The 19,949-nt window shown below is 45.5% G+C and overlaps 3 protein-coding genes across 6 annotated transcripts; 2 read left to right on the top strand and 1 right to left on the bottom strand.

Annotated features, from left to right (window-relative positions):
- The first annotated feature begins 450 nt into the window (after window positions 1-450).
- LOC127308504 (wee1-like protein kinase) lies at window positions 451-4,455 on the top strand. Its single transcript, XM_051339333.2, has 10 exons — window positions 451-905; window positions 1,002-1,062; window positions 1,144-1,207; window positions 1,366-1,629; window positions 1,818-1,882; window positions 1,977-2,086; window positions 2,167-2,207; window positions 2,290-2,435; window positions 2,673-3,020; window positions 4,091-4,455. Exons 1-10 carry the CDS (start codon window positions 598-600, stop codon window positions 4,187-4,189), a joined length of 1,506 nt encoding a protein of 501 aa, XP_051195293.1. The 5' UTR covers window positions 451-597; the 3' UTR covers window positions 4,190-4,455.
- A 3,630-nt stretch (window positions 4,456-8,085) lies between these two features.
- On the top strand, window positions 8,086-15,978 carry LOC127308505 (mitogen-activated protein kinase 13). 4 transcript variants are annotated; one of them, XM_051339338.2, is made up of 12 exons: window positions 8,086-8,441; window positions 12,176-12,584; window positions 12,705-12,832; window positions 12,943-13,002; window positions 13,756-13,905; window positions 14,225-14,258; window positions 14,334-14,380; window positions 14,473-14,610; window positions 14,699-14,772; window positions 14,980-15,081; window positions 15,190-15,430; window positions 15,574-15,978. In XM_051339338.2, exons 2-12 carry the CDS (start codon window positions 12,188-12,190, stop codon window positions 15,649-15,651), a joined length of 1,449 nt encoding a protein of 482 aa, XP_051195298.1. In that variant the 5' UTR covers window positions 8,086-8,441; window positions 12,176-12,187; the 3' UTR covers window positions 15,652-15,978. The 4 variants fall into 4 exon arrangements, with proteins under 4 accessions (XP_051195298.1, XP_051195296.1, XP_051195294.1 ...); XM_051339336.2 differs by having other exon boundaries at window positions 8,087-8,441; window positions 12,756-12,832; window positions 14,225-14,380; XM_051339334.2 differs by having other exon boundaries at window positions 8,087-8,441; window positions 14,225-14,380.
- Window positions 15,979-18,083: 2,105 nt separating this feature from the next.
- LOC127308506 (protein trichome birefringence-like 19) lies at window positions 18,084-19,715 on the bottom strand. Its single transcript, XM_051339339.2, has 2 exons — window positions 19,119-19,715; window positions 18,084-19,029 (listed from the first exon to the last, which is right to left on the bottom strand). The coding sequence occupies exons 1-2, from the start codon at window positions 19,578-19,580 to the stop codon at window positions 18,265-18,267; spliced, it is 1,227 nt and encodes a 408-aa protein (XP_051195299.1). The 5' UTR covers window positions 19,581-19,715; the 3' UTR covers window positions 18,084-18,264.
- Between the last annotated feature and the right edge of the window lie 234 nt (window positions 19,716-19,949).

Raw genomic sequence — 19,949 nt, 5'->3', positions numbered from 1 at the left:
TCTTATGGCTTAGCTCTGATTCCGAGGGTGATCACATATACGTGTCTCAGGTGGTAGATTCATTACAAGCTGTAGATGGTGATGCTGCGACTATCCAACTCAGAGGGATGAACAAAAAGGCAGCAAAGGTGCACGAACAAGATTGTGTTTTTCAACTCAAAGAGATGAACTTGTAAATTGCAAAATTCATCAAGACTAACCTACATTTGAACGTCTCCATGCAAGAATGAGACTGGTACACCCACCCGTAGAACGTCTCGTCACTCAAAATTCGGGCCAACAACCGAGCCGAGAAAGACATTTTCCAGCGGGCCAGCCCAACTTCTGTCCAGCCCAGCACCCGGATCTAGATAGAAACGGGCACAAGTACACAAGTCCCAGTTCCCACTGAAATGAGAATGATTTTATTATTTATTGCCTATCCTTCCCACCTCTTTCTCCCGCCACACTCCTCCCTCCCAATTTCAGATTGGAATTCATTCCCCAATTTAAAAATCATTCCCTTTTCCCCTTCCACACCACTGCCACCGTCTCCCCCACCCCAGCGCCGCCGCGGATCCAAATCCGGCCGCGCGCGCCGGGAACGAGAGGCGGCGGATGTCGATGCTGAACGCCAAGACCCCGCGGCTGCGCGGCGGGAGCAAGGGCCGCCGCCGCTTCACGCCCCCCGCCACCAAGGCGGCCGGGATCTCGCCGTCGGGAGAGCTCTCGCAGAAGCTCGAGCACGTCACTCTCTTCTCCTACTTCGACGACGACCGGCCCCCGGCCGCGCACAAGCCCTTCGAGGAGCTCCTGGACGACGAGTCCCACGGCTCGGCCCCCCCTCCCCCTCCGCCGCCGCCCGTGGACGCGGACGTGGCCATGGAAGACAGGGACTGCTGCATCCTCAGCCAGGATTTCTTCTGGTAGGATCTCAGATCGGATTCGAGCTGCGCTGTTCTTTTCCTGGTTTCATTCGTCTCAGCCTAACCCTATCCCTCTGGCCTCTCGTCGTCTTGCAGTACCCCGGACTACCTCACTCCCCCCGCGCCGCAGCTGCCGAGTGGCTTCGATGCCGATAAGGTGAGGAAAACAAAAGACATATTTTGTTTCGGGGGTGGGGTTCCATCGTTTTTTGCCTAATTTCCTTGGGGCTATCTGCAGGAGAACATCCCTTGCCCCCAATCCCCGGAGAAGTCGGTCGCCCGGAGCAAGAGGTACAAGCGAGGTGAGAATGCGACCCCTCATGATCTGAACAGTGAATACACTACTATGTGTCTCTTCCTGCCTCAAGATCCAGAGCAGCTGCCTAAATTTCTGAGTTCGATGTGCTTGCTCCGGTTCGATCCTATTGCTTCATCAATAAACAAATGCCAATGCTCACAGATTGTTCCCCCAAAGACCGATGCACGAGCCTCTTGGACTCGGAGGAGCAGGACATTACTCCGGTCCAGTTTGGTCTGTGTCAGGATGATTCGGAGGAGGAACAGATGGCGCAACCTACTTCGTATAAGAGAGGCGGCTATGTCCCTCGATCGGCAAGAGTTCTGCGCTCTCAGGTGACGCCTCCACCGTGCATCAGGAACCCCTATAATACGGACCCTCGGATAGATGATAACCTTTTCTGCGTGAGGCAACGGAAATCATCAGGTACACATTTGTGTGCTATTGTTATCCAAACATGCTCGTTTCAAATCCCTGCAAATTATATGCACTTGTTTGTTAGGAGTCTTTGCTTTAAGGCTGATTGCACATAATTACCTACCTCAGCAAGCAATATTCATAACAGCCTAGTTCTCTCAGTACTCGAGTCAGCTGTCTTTTTTTTTCATATGCAGGGGCTTCGCCCTCTATTGGCGCTGATGGTCTTTCACGCTACCGTACTGATTTCCATGAACTCGAGGTATGCTCTCACTGGACATTGCTTGTATGTTAATGTTCAGGTTTCGGTATTACATTTCCTGGAGGTTTTGGTCATGGACACATTCACTTTTCAGCAAATTGGATATGGAAACTTCAGTGTCGTGTTTAAAGTTTTGAGGAGGATAGAGGGCTGCCTGTATGCAGTAAAACGGAGCAACAAGCAGTTGCATAATGACATGGACAGGTAGCTTCATAGAAGCCCTCTTGCTTCAGTACCTAGACCATGATTTTAGCTAATGCTGCATGTTCTATCTTTTGTTACAGGAGGCTAGCATTGAAGGAAGTTCATACTTTGGTGGCCTTAGGTAGTTAGATTTCGGATTCTAGTTTCTGTTTTTTCAGCTATATTACTTAGAAGGCTATAACACCACTGACATGTGTTGTCAGGTAACCATGAGAACATAGTTGGATATTTCACCTCTTGGTTTGAGGCCGAAAAACTTTATATCCAGATGGAACTGTGCGACCGCTGCCTATCTTTGAATGGAGACAAGCCGTTGGAGGTTGGGGATGCTCTGGATCTGTTGTATCAGGTTGGTGTACTAATCTTTTTTGTTTCAGCTTGGTCAATTGGTCAGTATGTAAAGCAAAGTGAGCTCACTGTCATAATATAACTAGGATCCCATTATAATATTTCTTCAAACAAGTCTCATTTGCTGTTAACCACTCATCTAGAATTCTTTCATGTACACCTCACCTATTAATATAACCAATCTTTCATGTACACCTCACCTGCTAACATTGAATAAATAAACTCTGTAAAATGCAAGGTCTGCAAAGGTTTGGACTTCATTCATGGGCGTGGCATAGCACACCTTGACGTGAAACCAGATAACATATATGTCAGGGATGGTGTTTATAAGCTTGGAGATTTTGGTTGTGCTACACTTATTGATCGCAGTTTGGCAATTGAAGAAGGAGATTCTCGTTATATGCCTCCAGAAATGTTGACTGATACGTATGAGCATCTTGACAAGGTAGATATCTTTTCTCTCGGGGCAACTGTTTATGAGCTTATAAGAGGCACTCCGCTTCCTGAGTCTGGACTGGCAAGTCTCAGAGAGGGCAAAATTTCATTGCTTCCAGGACATCCAATGCAGTTCCAGAGTCTCATCAAGGTATGCCACCATCACCATGTGGCTTTCCCTTTCCAGCTGTTTACTTTCATTTGCCTTGCATTTCTGTATGTCGTTTGACAAGCAATTGATACTATTCAACTATAGTTTCTCCTTGATCTTGGATAATTATGTATCTCAATTCCTTCTTTTATAATTTAGGCACTAGGTAAATACTTGTGCTATGAAATTCTTTTAGTGCATGAGCTGTTTAAATATTTCCATAGTGCCTAACTTTGTGCAAATAAAAAGTAGTCTCAAAATGTACATCAACCGAATCACTAATCAAAAGATTGGAATGCAAATACGGAGTATAATATATGGTAACTGTAGTAATTAATGTGTTGGCAACTTGAGGTGATCTCTGAGGGTGATCCACCAACTTAGATCTTTATATCTCTTCATTTACATTCAGAGCGAAGGCTACGTTCTTCCTCAATCTAATCCCTGTGCTCGACAATATTCCGATTGTCATGTAACCCAACACAACATAATGCTGATTTTCTTATTCTGTAACTAAAAGTTTGCTGCTATGCTGCCAAAATTTATGCACAAGAAAGTATCTTTTGTGTAACCATGTTGCCTATATCTTCTAACTGATCAAGCAGTCACAGCATACAATAACAGCTGGCTACTTTGATACCATGTAGAATGTTTATGCGCATGCACAGGAATAACACTTCAAATGGTGCTTGTGCATCCTCTTTCTAAAACCAACACCACGTCTTTCACCTTTAGCTTAGTTCAATCCAATTGATTCTTTGGGTCAAGACGTGTTGCTGCAGAGGCGCAGAGCCCTCTTGCTATTGGTTATAGTTTGTCTGCATACCTGATATTCGCTTCTCGGAAAGAAGACATTTACTGGCTGCTTGTGAAACCACTTTATGAGCATACCGGGCAGGCTCCTTTTTTTTGTAAAGTTCCAGCATTAAAGCTATGCTATGCTCTATCTACAGAGCTACAATTTTGCAATAGCTTTGCACCTGCACGAACTCTAGCAAGTTCCAGAAAGATTTATTTGCCTAATGACAGGTAATCCTACACGCTCACTCTCACTTTCTGTGTACTTTCAGTCAATGCTGGACCCTGATCCCGTGAGGCGACCTTCTGCGAAGGAGATCCTAAGACACTCCGTCTTCGAGAAGCTCCATAATGCTGCAGCAAAGAAGTAGTGTGTTGTGTCAGTTATTCAGATCCTAGCCGTAAGAGAGCAGGCACTCAGCTGGGCTAGTGAAACAAAATCAGCTGCTGCCGAATTTTGTGCTTCAGTGAAAGAGAGGCTCTCTGAGAACTCGCTACGGATCATGTTTTTGCCCTGATCTGATGTTTTGTATAGGTACTGAGGGCTGTTAAGCTGTCAAAACCATTTCTCGCTGAGAAATCAAGCAATGTATATCTAAGTTATGGCTGCTTAATTCGTGGTGTTTTGGGTTGGTTTGGGGTTTGTGCATCTGTCTCTTCCACTCCACGCGTGGGGAACTCCCACGTTTGTAGTGTTCACTCTAGAGAGCCAGGAATGCTGCCTGGGTATGCTGAGTGCCATTTGGTGTAGAAATCTGTTAGGCAATGATCACTGTAAGTGGGGTAGGTTAAGGAAGGATTCTGCAATCTCTTGTAGTTGAACTTTCGGCATACTCCACTCTTCCATTACCTAAATTGTTCTTTTTGCTTTTTTCCATTGCATTGGCAATAGTTGTTATCTCTTTTCAAGGGTGTTTCATAATGAAACCATAGGTGACTACAAAGCTAGCAAAATCTAAAAAGCCCATATTGATTCTCTTAATCATGGACCATGTTCTCGTTGCCAGTCTTGAGACAATTTTCTAAACCTTTTGGCAGTTCCAGACCAATATCAATTTCAGAAGTATTAAGTATATATGTAATAATGAATAATAAGTTGTCGTTACAGGGAAAAACTTTATGAGAACATGCTTTGCTTCTACTAGTTTTTAGCATTTTGTTCTATACATTATTTGAAAGAGCAAAATAATCTCGCTGGTTAAGAAGGCCTAGACGCCCTAGAATGTATTGGGTGGACCACTGTATCCAGATGCTATTTAGTATTAGACATATCTAAAATTTGACAATCTTAGATAACCTTCATGAAATGGAGGGAGTAGAAGACACTAAAGATTATGAAAAAAAATCGCACTTTCTCCGTTGCTCCATCCAGCCATGGGTAAGTGTATTTCCAGATTTTGTCCTAGTCACTTTTTAAATTTTAACTAATTTTATAAAAAAGTAGCAACATATGTCATGTTAAATTACTGTACTATGAAAATATATTATATTTCAAAACAGATATAGCGATACGAATTTAGTAACATAAATGCTACTACTTATCCTATAAGTGAAAAAGTGGGTCAATTTTTTTAAAGTTTGACCTAGGACAAAATTAAAAGTATATTTATTTGAGAATGGAGCGACTACACAAAACATCTTTCTACCATGCTATAAAATCTCAAGTTGAAATTTAAAACACAACTCGAGAAGTAAAAAAGACAAATCATCATGTGACTGACTAGTAGCTAACTGAACGTACGTTCCAAGACTTGCTTTTATACACCCAAAGAATCATGCCGAGAAGATTTTCTCCCCTAATAAAGTGCACTTTATTATTTTTTTTTTTTTAAACATTACACAACTGAGATGCATATAACCGCACAAACATCTGATATCAAACGATACAAAGGTAAAATATAAAAGACGCAATACACGTAACGTCTAGAGTGGTGGAGATCCAATTTGCAGATTACGCTGCCACCTATGTTGGGAAGAACTTCTCTCGCCGTGTCTTCCAACCGTGTAGACACATTCATAAATAGATCGCGATTCTCCATGTGCTAAAGAGATAACCATGGACCGATGGACCGATGGACGGAGCAGACGGGTAGATATAACCTGCAAGAGAACAATGTTTATCACCAAATACCCTATCATTTTCACATAGCCACAACCATCAAATAATCAAATAATGGCAAGTGCTCCCACTCTAATAAGTATTTTAAACCTATGATCCACTCCATTTAGTCAGTTGCTGAATATATTAGCAATTCTACATGGCGGGTATAAGGTAGAACCTATCATGTTGAGAAGATAGGCTGACCCCCGTTCGTGTCGTCCCCCCACGGGTGACAGGGGCGACAACTCTCCTTGCTCCTCCCCTAGCCCCGTCCCCCTCCCGTTTGGGTGCGTGCCCCATTTGCCATGCCTTGCATCCTACGCCACCACTTGAGACTCTTTTGCCACCAACTTCGCTCAGCACTGTCATGCTTGCCGTTACAGCTGGGCATGGGAAGCCTGGCCCAGCCCAAAAATCCCAGATGGGGCTTGCATGTCGACCGGATTTGGGTCTGAATTTGGAGCCCAAACATCGGGTCAGGCCTACAAAAAACATGATTTAGGCCTGATTCGGGCCAGGCTTGTTGGACCTAGCCAAGCTTTTGCCTACTCGGGACAGGCTCGAACCTGGTTTGTAAGGTGCCATGCTTGGGCCTAGGAGCTCAGGGCCGGATTTTTTTTAGGCCAGACCCGACTCAAGAAATGCCTAGGTGTACTCACGGTCTGACATCAGGCAAGAGTCGTGGGTGAACCTAGAACTTCAAATGTTCCATCGCCGAAGGAGAAGGCTTGTGTACGGAGAACCAACTTGTGATTGGATGGTTAGGAGGGTAGTGGCACCTCCGGTGTCCGGTCCATGAGAGCTAAAATCCTAGATTTGACAGTTTGGTCTTATTAAAAGTCGAAATATTCTTCAGTGGGAGACAACGTTTCTGTCAACAACGAGACGTCTGTGTGACTTTATCAATCTCAAGATCCCACAGATCAATTTCTTGGACCGAGTCTCTTAGAGATGCTCATAGAGATAGAATGCTTGTGTGTGTTCATAGGACTGAGTGCATGTACATATGTGGTAACTAACTATTTTACCGTAACATCACACTTTTCAAGACAAGATGAGTTTACAACCTAATAAATATGACCTTGTATGATACCACACATATGTTACTTTGCTACTCTATGTTACTCCCCACTATGACTAGTCTAAGCAACAGAGAGCCCTTCACCGTCTATCCATTCTTCCTATTTTCTTTAACTTTTTTTTCTTCACTCGATAGACCGCAGTCACAGTTGCCCGCCAACCCTAGCCCCCACCACACCCTCCTCCTCCCGCCGCCGCCGGTGGCACCGCCGAGCGAAGCCCGGGTGGCGTGGCGGCGGCGGGGGATCTTCTTCTGTTACGCCACGTAGCAGCTCGGCTTGGTTTTTGCTAGTGTTTCGGGGGACGTCATCGGGATGGTGGAGGCGGCGTCGCATCAGAATAAGGGTGCTAGATCTCGATCCCCATCTCGGCGAGACCACTTGAGGCGGTGCTGGCGAGTTGTTGTCCTGATATCCTCTCAGATCTACGGATCTGGGGAGGGTGGTTTCCTCGGGCGCGGTCGACTTTTGACCCTGCCTTGGAGTTTGTGAAGTCTGTTCAGGAGTCGGAGGAGTGCTGATGCTGTTGTCTTCCCCTCGGCTGGCCGTGCTGGCGAGGGAGAGGAAGGGGATGTCACCACCGTCTTCCTTTTTAGGGTTTGTGTTCTTCTGGTGGTGTGCGGCTATCGCATCTTGCCGCTTCTTCCGGCCTGCCTTGGTGGCGAGGGGAGGAGGCGGCTCGATGTGTCGACGCCTAAACCTGCCAGATAGTGGAGTGTTTGCTGGTGGTTTGGGTCTACTGCTCGGGGATTTTCGTTTGGAGGTACATCTTGCTCTTCCCCATATCCTGCCCGCCCGATGGTCTGGAAAAGATTCTTAGCTCTCACCCCTCGGGGTGGGCACTCCTTTGATGTTCAAAGCCCAGTGTGGCGTCGGTGACGACGGTGATACGATGGTGTTGGAAGATGCGCTGCTTCTGAATCCGGTCCTTGGTTGGTGACGATGAAGATGATGAGCTTGATTGCGTTTTGAAAGTATGGTGTGACGTACTTCTTGTAAAAGTATAGGATCATATTGTATTTTTTTTTTTTTTGAAGTTGTTTGTAATCGGGTTTGCCGATGAATTCCATCACCATCGAGCTGTCTCCCGACTGGTTTAGTTCGGAAACCCCAACGGGCGCTTCCCAGGAAGAAAGGGGAGCGGCGGCGCGGAGAAGAAGGGAGCGCGGGCAGCAGCAGCAGCAGCGTGCGGCGCAATGCCGCTCCGCGTCTCCGGAGGGGCACCATGGCCGGGGGAAGGGGCTCGGCGGCGGCGGCGGCTCTCCCCCCACCCAGCGAGTCCGCGTGCTCGTCTTCGCCCTCGCCGCTACCGGGCCCCTCTTCCTCATTACCGCTGGCCTCGCCGCTGTCGGGGCCCTCCTCCTCACTGACCGCTGGCCATGGCGCCGCCATCCGCGTGCCCAGCCGCGAGCCGCTCGACGCGTCCCCATCTCATGAACGCTGGTGAGTGCTCGACGCGTATCTCGGTCCAGAAAATGTCTCGATCTGACCTGGCAGTTGATCGAGCTCGCGTCCCTGTCGCGCTCGTTGATTCGTAAGCACGAGAACCCGATGCCGCCGACTGACTGAATACAGACTTGTCCTGTGCTCGCTCGGGGAGTTCACCCGGTCCAATGCTCCCCGGATTTTCACCGGAAAGTTCAGTAGAAATTATCGGCGAATTGCTTGATTTGCTCCCACCCTTTGACTAGGATTAATCGGTGTTGTACTGTGCCGTGTTACTTCGTTTCTACTAGCTAAGACCTCCATGCCCATGGCATACCAATAAGACGAGCAATCGAGTCCTTTCTTCTGTAGAGTTGGTGCAAATTGGTAGGGGATGCAGTACCGGACGTGCATAATTTGAGGGGTTCGAGAATCTGCAACTTGTGCTGCTCCTTTGTTCTACTCTGGCTACGTGGTGGTGCTATTCCTTAGGTGGCTTCTGGTGTTGGTATTGTATGGTGAGCGATACGGCGTAGGTTCCCATTCTGCCCATGTGCTTGAATCTATTCTTGCCATAGTCATGTGTGCCATCAGGATTATTCTACAGAAGTGATAATTGCTATATCTGCCCATATCTGACTGTGCAACCCCAAACATATTTGTCTTCTTTGCATTTGCTTGCCTCCTGAAGGCGCCCTTCTTCCATTTTTCTCGTTTACATTATATTTTTTCATGGGGTCAAACACTTACCTGACGCGCACAATTTCCTTCCCTACTAGTAGTTATTTTTATCATTTCTTGGATAGTCTTGTGAAAGCTATTGTCCCGTTGTCCCTTTTTAGGTTGTTGGCAGAGACTGATTCGATTCCATCGATAAGATGTGTCGATATGCACCAGATTCTTTTTAAATTAAGTCTGACCTTCATAGAGGAATTGCGTTTTTATTAGCCCGGAAAGGGATGCTAGTTTGCTGGTTGTGATATTTATAGGAAATTAGTAAAGCTATTGCCATCCTTTAGGTGTTTGCTGGTGTCGGTATACTGTAAGGCTTGGTTCCCTGCTCTGCTCTGCTGTACATGCGCATGAATCTACTCTTGTTGTATTCATGTGTGCTGTGAGGATTATTCTATTGGTTGAATTGACAATTACTATAGCTCTTTGTATCTGACTATGCAACTTCAACGGGATTACTTGTTGGCAGCTTCTTGCTTCGGGAAGGTGCAGTTCTTGTTTCTTCTGTAGAGCTAGTGGTCTTCTTCCCCCTTCTATATTTTTTTTTGTGAGCATGAGGTCAAACCTATTTGAGGTCACATAGTTCCCCTCCATACTAGTTTGATTTACCATTTTTTATTCGCCATCGCTGCAAAAACTCTGGTGTCCTTATCACTTTGATGTTGTCGTCCGGGCCTATTTCCACTGGTAAGAACTCTTGGGTCACACCTTGGTCCATGGAGCCAGATCCTCCTAAAATTTATTAAGTCTGACATTCAGAAAGGGGCAATATTTTTGTCTGGAAGAGGGCGTTAGTTTCCTGGCCACGATATTTGCAGGGAAAAGAGCATAGGTGTGCAGCTATTAGGCTTCTGTTATTTTGCTTGCATCCTTGTTGATTTCTCTGGTGATTCCATGAGCATTCATTAGTCCCTCTCTTAAACAAGGTACTATCCTTGAGCATCTTCCTGCAAAATCTTTTGTTATTGTGTGGCTTTTCTGTTGGAACCTATCGATTTTAATTGTTTGATGAAAATATTTTGCTATGTCAGTCCCTGATTGATCAGTTCAAAACTCTAAATGTGTCTTTTCTTTTTCTTGTGGTCCTTCAATTAGTTTTATAACCAAATATTCTCGATTCTTCTTGACTCTTTCTAATTTTGACAGGTTTCAACAATTAGCTTTCCATTTCCTTAAATTATATATTCGTGATTTGAGTACCTCTGAATTGTTTTTTCAAATGTGCTTGGATGCTCAAAATCTTCTTTTGAGCTGTGGAGCTTTATATGATATGCACTGGGGACTAAAATCTTTTGAGCTGATTTTTTTTGATTGCTAAACCCTCTCTCTTCCTTAAACTGATTTGGCATTCTAAAATATAGCAATGCTCTTAGAGATGCTCTTACTAGATAATAAAATGCCTCACTTGCCTAAAATGAACCATGTGATTTTTTATGATCAATTGTTAACCTTAAAAAATAAACAATTCAGTGGATGTTTTACGCAATTTTCAGTCTCATTTGAAAAATAAAAAAAATACAGGTAATACTTAGATTAGTACTCTTTTTTTTCTCGAACACACGCCAAAGCATATATCTTTCTATATTAGAAGAAAACTGCAAAGATAGTGGGTAGAGTACAGCCACGTAGAAAAGCTACAAAAAAGGAGAAAAGAAAGAAAGGAAAAAAGAGGAAGAGGGTAAAAGAAACTATACAAGGCTAACATTTGTTAACCTGTCCAGGTTCATTCTACTCAACATTGTGTAAAAAAAAAGTCTACTCAACATCAGGAGGACGAGCGTGGAGAGATAACCGACGAAGTGCCTTGGTGTCAGCGAGCATCCATAGCGTGGCTTCATCAAGAATATATGCGAGGGTTAAAGTTGTCAAAAATTGTGGGACACGCTAATTTGCAACGTCGAGAGTGGCTCTAGTGCATACTTCATACAACGTCCGTGTGGACTAGAGCCACTCTCGACGTTGCAAATTAACGTGTCCCATAATTTTTGACAAACCCTCCTTTATATCTCCATTTCCCTTTCCCTTTCCCCTACCTCTATCCCCAACCTCCCAGTCCCTAGCGCAGCTCGGTTCTTCTTCTTTACTCCTCCCATCCTCCATCCCCACCATCTTGCCCCCCCCCCCCCCCCCCCTTCTTAGACCTAGTCACCGCAAATAATACCCGCTTGCTCTTCTTAATTTGCTTATTGTCGGAGCAGACACCACCTTTTGGCCTTGGTGCGCAAACATCGGATTATTAGCTTATCCCATCCTCGTTAGTTGGTAACTTGGTGTGAGCTCATCCATTTTCAAGGAAATATGTGCTGTAGAGTAATCATCTTATGTAGTTCTGCAGATCCGCACTAAATATTTACCTTTCGCAGTGCTGTTTTTTTTTTGTAGATCTCATGCTTTTCTATCTATCTTCTGCTAGACTTGTTCATTATCAGAACAGAATAACATTTTTTTTTTCGCTTATTGTGGTTTAGTTCTTGCCTTCTTGGCAAATGCTTAACTCCTCTGGGAGTTCTTCTGGAATTTTCTCCAGTATTAGGCAGGGGCTATTCCATTATATATTTGGTTCGTCATGATACTAGTAGACTTAATTGTTTCCATACATGTTTTCTGATTGATTTATTATCTACTATATCATCATTTGGTAATCCCTCTTAGGTACATCTGTCCCCCAACTCTTGTACTGCTGTTAGAATGTGACTTGTTTTAACAATTTTGCGATACATGGATGTATCTATAGTGTTCTTCGGTTTTCAAATTATGGCCTGGCTTGTTTTATTTGGATTCATTGGATTATCCTTCTTTTATGTATACTTGACTACCCTTGACATTTGTCCTGACATATGCTCTATATACTGATAGTGCCTTGGAGATTTATAGAATTCAAGGTTCTACCTGCATTTAATATACCGCAGTAGTAGCACCTGCTGTTGTTTACAGTTAAAACAAAACAATATTCTACCTGCATAGCTGTTCGCCAGTCTAGTATATTCTGTTCATGCATTTTGAATTTTGTGATCTTTTAGATAACATTGGGCATGGAGTTCTTCACGGAATATGGGGAGGCAAGCCAGTATCAGATACAAGAGGTCATTGGCAAGGGAAGCTATGGAGTAGTTGCTGCAGCAGTAGATACCCATACTGGGGAGCGGGTTGCGATCAAGAAGATAAATGGCGTGTTTGGGCATGTCTCGGATGCCACCCGCATACTGCGGGAAATCAAGCTTCTTCGGCTGCTCCGCCACCCAAACATAGTTGAGATCAAGCACATCATGCTCCCCCCTACCCGAAGGGAGTTCAGAGATATTTATGTTGTTTTTGAGCTCATGGAGTCGGACCTAGATCAAGTGATCAAAGCAAATGGGGACCTCACTCCGCAACATCACCAGTTTTTCTTGTACCAACTTCTTCGTGCTCTCAAGTACATGCATGCAGGTTAGTTTGGAAACCATCAGCATGTAATTTATCTTATCGTCAACAATCAGGTCAACTGCTTGTGAAAGCTCATAAAACTTCTGTCTGACTTTCTTATTTTTTATGTATGGTTTATCACAGCTAACATATTTCATCGTGACTTAAAACCAAAAAATATACTGGCCAATTCAGACTGCAAGCTAAAGATTTGTGACTTTGGGCTTGCACGCGCATCATGTAATGATGCCCCCTCAGCTATATTTTGGACTGTAAGATGTTTATTGCTGTATTAAAGAATTATCTTTTCTTTTGCGGGAGATAAAAGAATATCTTTGATTTCCCCTCAAGTTACTTACCTAGCATGCTTTGCAATTTCAAGGACTATGTGGCTACAAGGTGGTACCGTGCTCCTGAACTATGTGGTTCATTTTTCTCCAAAGTAAGTTTGGTCTTCAAATTCTGAGCTTAGTGTAGTATATAGTAAAGAAAGGAAGGCTTCCACAGTACTAAATCCATAAGTTAGTGCAGATTAATCAGATAAATACTATAGTTGTTACAGTTGCACAAGGAGAACAGCTTTATCTTTTGCTAAAAAGCGTTACCGTTATGTAGCACATATAGCTCTACTTTTAAATGTAAACATGTAGGCCCCGCTTTGGTGTTTGTTAGCCGAAACAGCTGTAAATTAAGGGGTGGTAACCGTTTCCAAAAAAGAGCACTTGGTTCGCCTGATTTTTCACGCCCCATTTTTTTAGGTCCCGCGTTTCATGCAGAGTCGCTTCCGTAAATCTCCGGACCAAATGAGGCCCGGATGTTAATCCGGAGTGCACAAGAAAACAGGGCCGGAAATATTTCAGGACGGGTAATTAACACGATGTTCCAAGCAGGCCCGTAGTGTGTAGTCACTCAGGAAATGGTGGTATTTGTTTTTGCGAATGAGGGTATTTTTCTTGAAAAGGATCATTTATATAAATTATCCAAATGCAGCAGATTGTGCTGAATGAAGTTTTGACCAGTACATTGCTACCCATTTCCCTTTGTAAACATGCTAAGCTACTGTTCTGCTCATTTTTTTTTTCTGAATTAATTTCTTGCAACGGACGCTGTTCTCACATTTTTATTTGCCAAGTATCTGAGTTTTTTTTTCCCCATTTCTGACGTCACCATGAACACTGTTAATTTTCTGTGACAGTACACCCCTGCAATTGATATTTGGAGCATAGGGTGCATATTTGCTGAAGTTCTCACTGGAACACCATTATTTCCTGGGAGGAATGTCGTGCACCAATTAGATCTAATAACAGATCTTCTTGGAACTCCATCATCCGAAACCTTATCCCGGGTATGTCTACATATAACCCATTCACCAGTTGGCAAAGATAGCACAAGTCACTTTTCCAGTTTTTGTTACCGTACTGTTGCTTCTTTTGGTGATTTCTTAAAAAATTAAGTGGCGCATATAAACTTGGCCACAGATACAAGTTTGGCTCTCTGTACATGCAGTACAACGTGTGACAGAATTACTTTCCCCAGACCTTATAAGTAAATTGTTTCATATTTTGTAACCCGTTTGAGATTTGTGCTATTTTTACCACATGTCTTGCCATTGCACAGTAGTGCTCAGGCAATGAACTTCTTAACATGTGCTGTAACATTTCCAGATTCGCAATGAGAAGGCAAAGTCATATTTAATCGGTATGCAGAGGAAATATCCTAAACCATTTTCTCTTAAGTTTCATAATGCTGATCCTCAGGCTCTGCGTCTTCTAGAGCGTTTACTCGCATTTGACCCTAAAGATCGACCTACAGCTGAAGAGGTATATTTTTGAGAAAACAAGGTTCTTGCTTATGTCAGCTGATCCAAAATTGACGAGTACATAAGCCTAATATTTTTGTATATGTATTCTAGGCTTTAGCTGATCCATATTTTGGAGGACTTGCTAAGTTGAAACATGAGCCTTGGTCACATCCTATTTCAAAGCTTGAGTTTGAATTTGAGAGAAGGAAGCTAACGAAGGATGATGTAAGAGATCTGATTTATCGAGAGGTAGCAAACTAGCACTTCAGTTTATGTTGTAGTCTTACTATATTCATCAAACTTAAAATCAGATTTTCCTTTCCTTGAAAGCAACCAGATTTTGGAGTACCATCCACAGATGCTTCATGAGTATATCGAAGGTGGAGAACAAACTAGTTTCCTCTATCCAAGGTTAGGTTGTTTTGCCATCTGTTGCCAGCACACCAGCACTAATGCAGTTGCTTAGCATACGCATCACACCAACTCAACAATGAAATACAGAGTAGTATGATTTGCATACCCATATCAAAATTATTAGGACTTGGGAGGTGCAACCTAGTTTATTACCCCTCACAAGTGATACCCTTTTGCTTATAGTCTAATACTACCACATTGCAGCGGGGTTGATCGTTTCAGACAGCAGTTTGCGCACCTTGAGGAGAACTATAGCAGAGGAGAAGCAAGTACTCCACTGAGGAGACGACATGCATCTTTGCCGAGGTATGTACACAAATCGTTTTTAATCACTGGCAGCTTAAAATTACAACTGAAGAAAATCATCTCTTCTTCTTATTCTGCTTAGCTTCCGTACTCTTCTTCATGTGACAGGGAAAGAGTCTGTATATCAAAGGGTACCAATAATCAAGACTATAGCAATGAAAACAGGAGGACGGCATCTTCTGTTATCCGAACTGCCATAAGCCCCCCAATGTCACAAGAAGAGGGGCAGAAACATGCATCTGTTTATCAAAATGGCACAAACATTCAGAATTTCTGTTCAGCGTGCTACTTGAAGAATGCTAGCACCAGTGCTTCCACTTGTGTTGTCAAAGGGAATGAAGGCCTAGAGGTACTGCCTACGCCAATACAATGATAAATTGGCAATGCCCAAGTTCCTCCCTGTGTCTTACAGTTATTCTCGTTTCAACTTCTGTTTGTGCAAGCGACTTTAATGATCAAATCTGTTGCGTTTTACTGTTTTCCGCTCTTCAGAAGAATGGTATCTCTGAGGACTTAGAAGAGAAGGTGGTCTATGAATTGTCAGACAGGCTAGCCATGATGCACTCCTAAGGCAGCAACGACCAGCAGCTCCAAATATCAGTGCAGTATTTCCTATCATGTACCAAGGATCCCAGGTAGCACAGGAATATCCACCAGGATGGGAAATCAAATAAATCTTCGGCTATCCACCAGCGCTCTCAAGTTTAGATTATGAGAAAACCTGAAATTTCACACCAGTCATTTAGATTATCGGAAAACATGTAATGAACCTCAGTGGCAATGCCAATACCGCATTGATCTACCTCAGACATGGTACATCCGGTGTAAACTGTGTGGATGCACATGAGAGCCAAGGCTCAGGAATATCATGCAATGTCATAGCATTCAGTTTGGGAACTGGTCAATTTGCATCATATGCAATGCATATGCATACAGCATGCTGGTGGTGGATCCAGTGGGAGCAGGTGAGTGTTGCATGCAAAGCCCTGGCCAGTGACACGCCAACACGCGGTGCGTGCCGAATCCAATTAATCCACAGCATTTCACTAGTGCAACACATCAGCATTAGCTCACGACCAGTATTTTTATGTATGCATTATCTGTATTTTGATCTATCTAGTGCAGGATAGAGTCATCAGCAGCATGACAACATCACGTATGAGAAAGAGACCCAGTCAGCTAGCTGCTGCCTGAATGGACATAACTGAACAACCACTCCATCAAGTGTACATGGCACCACACACACATGGAAAAAAAGGATGCATCTTAATTTACACAGTATTACACAATAATTTATTAGTAGTCCTAGGATTCACATACAAATACTGAAATACGTGACTCTAATTAACTGCACACATGATAACTTATCTACACATCAAATTAGCACTGAAAGGAAAAAAGGACAGATCCATTCGATTCCTATCGATTTAGGCACGCTTCACACTGTCCGTCTTCAGTTGCCGGCTTGCCGCCCTGCATGCGCACCGCGGTCACGGCGTCGCCGGCGACGGGCTCTGGCTGCGCCCATTCACATCGGTGGCTTCGGTGGTCTGTGCGTTGTGGCGCTCCGACGGGCCGGACGGTGTGAGACGGTTGCTGCCCAGCGAGAAGCTCGGCATCGTCCGGACGCCCGTCGCCGCCGTGCTCCCTCGGCGGTGACCACGCCGAGCTCGCGCGCTCTTTCCCGCGCGTACGCCAGGCCTGGCGGCGCCGCAGCCACATGATCGTCCACAGATCAGCACGAGCAGGAGGAGAACAACGACGGCGAGCCGCAGCAGGGAGACGCATGGAACAGCGCGAGGAGGAGCCATGGCGGTCGAGGATGAAGAAGAGCTTGCAGCTGGAGTATTTCCGTGTTGTTCTGTTTGTGACTGACAGGAATTGCCGCATGGGTTTATATAGCAGTGGACTGAGTTACTAGTGGCTTGGAGAGCCCGGACTTCGTGGTCGGAGTAGCTGGTTCGTCGTGTGTGCGTGAAGGCGGGAAAGAGTTTATTCTAGCCTTGTAGGGAGTGTCTAATTGGCATCTGTCTCGACTAAATTGTACTACAAAACACAAACCTGGTCACCATATAACAAAACAAAAATGGTGGAGATCGAGGTTTGGAGCCCATATTCCGTGATCATGGCATAGTGTTTTACAGAAGTTAGCACAATGAGAGAAATATGGTCTCAACATTGCCCGAGGGATGCGAATCAGGTGACGCACCAGGTAGCTTGGAATGCTTATATGTCAAAACAATATTTAGTTTGAGACGGTGATCCTCCAGGATTCATCAAACCGTTTGTGTTGAATGATGTAACTATTCTCTCTATTAAATAAAGCGCCATTAGGCATTCTGTAAAAAAAACATGAACAGTTAGGGTTTTGAAACAAAAAAAAAACACCAATTTGTTGGTACCGTAACTAAAAATTAATGTTTTGGTACTTCTCGGTTCGGTTGAGATTTAACTTAGAGCTCGGTTGACTCTGTGGCCATTGAATTTACATCGTGATGCGTGCACCTAAGAGTTGCACATGGATTGCAATCGTGATGGGAATTTTTGCATAGGAAGTTTTTCGTCCGATACCTCTCCGATGAGTGAACCAACGGCTGTTGTAACTTTGTGTTGCGTATTAGATGGTTTGATATGTAGCATCGTACTGGAGAAAATGTAGTACTCATAGCAACTCTCAGTTGCACATGACTTACAACTAAGATTGGGCGATGTCAACCGAGGAGGAAAATCCCCTCCTTGTTTAGGTCTTCAGTTTATAATGAAATTTACAATGAAGTTCATATTCACAAAAGAAGTAGAAAAGAAGGAGATAGAACGGTTTATCAGACACTTGCCAAAACAACCTTTCTTATACATCTTTTTTATTAAGGACACCTTCCTCTATAAACATTATTAAGGAATGCTTTTCTAAGAAATGTAAACGCGATTTTTTTTTAGAGTGGGGAAGATCCAACTCATTCATGTCCCTGACACATGGGGAAAACATGTTGTGAGCGCCGATGTTGGACAGAGAATACTCTGTTTCTTTGTGCTTCGTGTCTGATGAACAAACTTGTTGCGCATGCCATCAGTGCACACAGAGTAACTCAAAGGACACTAAAATCTATCTCGAGGCCTACATTCCAGTGACAAAGATTTAACATGGAACCACGGCAGAAGCCAGAAACACGAGCAACTCATGGATCAAGCTCCGGCGAGTAGCATGTGGAGCAGCATCTCGTTCCACACGTCGACGGGGCCGGGCAGGCACCAGTGCACGCAGTCGTTGTACAGGGTCACGTTCTCGTGCGCCCAGTGCCCGTACCGGCTCGGGTGCCCGTCCGGCCGGAGCACCATCGCCGCCGTCGCGTCCATCAGCATCATCCTCGCCCCCCTCGCCGCCGCCTCCTCCTTCGCCGCGGCGAACTCCTCCACCTGCGCCTCGTGGAGCTCGAGGTCCTGCCCGGCGACACCGACGCGCGCCGCGTACGGCCGCGTCCGCCGGCAGTCGCCGCCCTTGTCCCACTCCCCGCCCTCGAAGTGCGACGTCGGCGTCAGCGTCCGCGCGATCACCGTCCCCGTGAAGCCCTTTAGGGTCGTGATCGCCCGCAGCGCCGTGCGGAACGCGGCGCGCATGGAGTAGCGCAGCGTGAGCTCGGGCACGCCGGGGAGGTTGCAAGACTTGCAGCCCACGAGGCGGCCGCCGGCCTCGTAGAACAGGGACGGGTGCGTGAACCAGCTCGCTCCCGAAATGACGATGTAGTCGGCGCCGGACACGAACGGCAGCCAGGCGTCGTCCGGCTCGTCCAGGTACAGGTTCCACAGCCCGTGGTCGGCGTCGTTGTCGGACAGGTTCGCCTTGACGAGGAACCGCGACCTGTAGATGGAGAGGGTGAAGCCGTGCGACTCGTAGTACAGTGTCCTGAACTCTTGGTTTTCCGTCGTGGAGATGTCTTTGGGGTACTCCACCTGCAGACAAACAAAAATTTCAATCCAAAGATCAAATATTTCCATGGATATCAACAATTTCAGCTGCTAGAGTGAGGATTATTAATTACCTTGGACAAGAGGCAGACGAGGGACTGCATGTGGTTCCTGGCCAGCGAGTCCCCGACGAACGCCATGGACCGGTTGCTGACGACCTGCAAGAACCTCGCCGCGTCGAACCGCGGGAGCTCGCAGCCGTCCGGCCGCCACCGCCACCCGAGGAACCCGAGGTCCGGCCGGCCGTACTTCATGCAGTTCTGGTGCTCCTGGATGAACGCGCAGCTCCGGTTCGTGTAGTACGGCGCGCCGTCGTCGGGCACCCACTCACCCCGGAAGATGTCGCATCCCTCCGGCACAACAGCAGAGGTGGAGTTGCTTACCACCTGATGCCTAGAACCCGATGGGATCGCGGCGTCGCCGGGGCTGTAGGTGCCGAAGAAAGACCCGCGGAGGCGCGTGCCGACGATGAGGAGGACAATGACGGCCGCCGGGAGGGACAGCGCCGTCGGATTGACCAGCCGGAGCTTCTGCATCGGCTGGTTCGCGGAGATCTGCTTCGATCTTCACTGTTGAGAAAGAGCTCGAGCAATAATGGTGTTTTTACCGGGGAGCGCTACTGCCGGCAGTTACTAGCTACCAGTAGCTTGCTCGTCCGTCTCTGGATAATCTGAGGAAAGCGACGGCATCATGTGGCCACCTTTGTCTGTGGCGCCCATGTGATGGTACGGTCCGCCAGTAACTTTGCTTTGATAATCAATTCATGATCTGACATTGTTTGTAGGAGTATTTTGGTTTTGAACGGGTCATTGTTTGTATTGTATTGACTTGTCACAAGAGCAAACACAATAAAAACAGGGATATCTAGTTTCGTGGCTTCCTTATTAGTTAGGACTCCTTTTGCC

Source organism: Lolium perenne, chromosome 6 (assembly GCF_019359855.2).
Source record: "Lolium perenne isolate Kyuss_39 chromosome 6, Kyuss_2.0, whole genome shotgun sequence".
NCBI lineage: Eukaryota > Viridiplantae > Streptophyta > Magnoliopsida > Poales > Poaceae > Lolium > Lolium perenne.
The sequence above is the reverse complement of the archived record's forward strand: the minus strand, read 5'-3'. Positions and strand labels throughout refer to the sequence as shown.

Coding starts and splice junctions, on each gene's coding strand:
- LOC127308505 (XM_051339334.2), top strand. CDS start 12,188: ATGGAGTTCTTCACGGAATATGGGGAGGCAAGCCAGTATCAGATACAA. Junction 12,585..12,704: donor TCTCAAGTACATGCATGCAG/GTTAGTTTGGAA, acceptor GGTTTATCACAG/CTAACATATTTCATCGTGAC. Junction 14,381..14,472: donor ATCGACCTACAGCTGAAGAG/GTATATTTTTGA, acceptor TATGTATTCTAG/GCTTTAGCTGATCCATATTT.
- LOC127308506 (XM_051339339.2), bottom strand. CDS start 19,580: ATGCAGAAGCTCCGGCTGGTCAATCCGACGGCGCTGTCCCTCCCGGCG. Junction 19,030..19,118: donor TCGTCTGCCTCTTGTCCAAG/GTAATTAATAAT, acceptor GTTTGTCTGCAG/GTGGAGTACCCCAAAGACAT.
- LOC127308504 (XM_051339333.2), top strand. CDS start 598: ATGTCGATGCTGAACGCCAAGACCCCGCGGCTGCGCGGCGGGAGCAAG. Junction 906..1,001: donor CTCAGCCAGGATTTCTTCTG/GTAGGATCTCAG, acceptor GTCGTCTTGCAG/TACCCCGGACTACCTCACTC. Junction 1,063..1,143: donor GTGGCTTCGATGCCGATAAG/GTGAGGAAAACA, acceptor GGCTATCTGCAG/GAGAACATCCCTTGCCCCCA.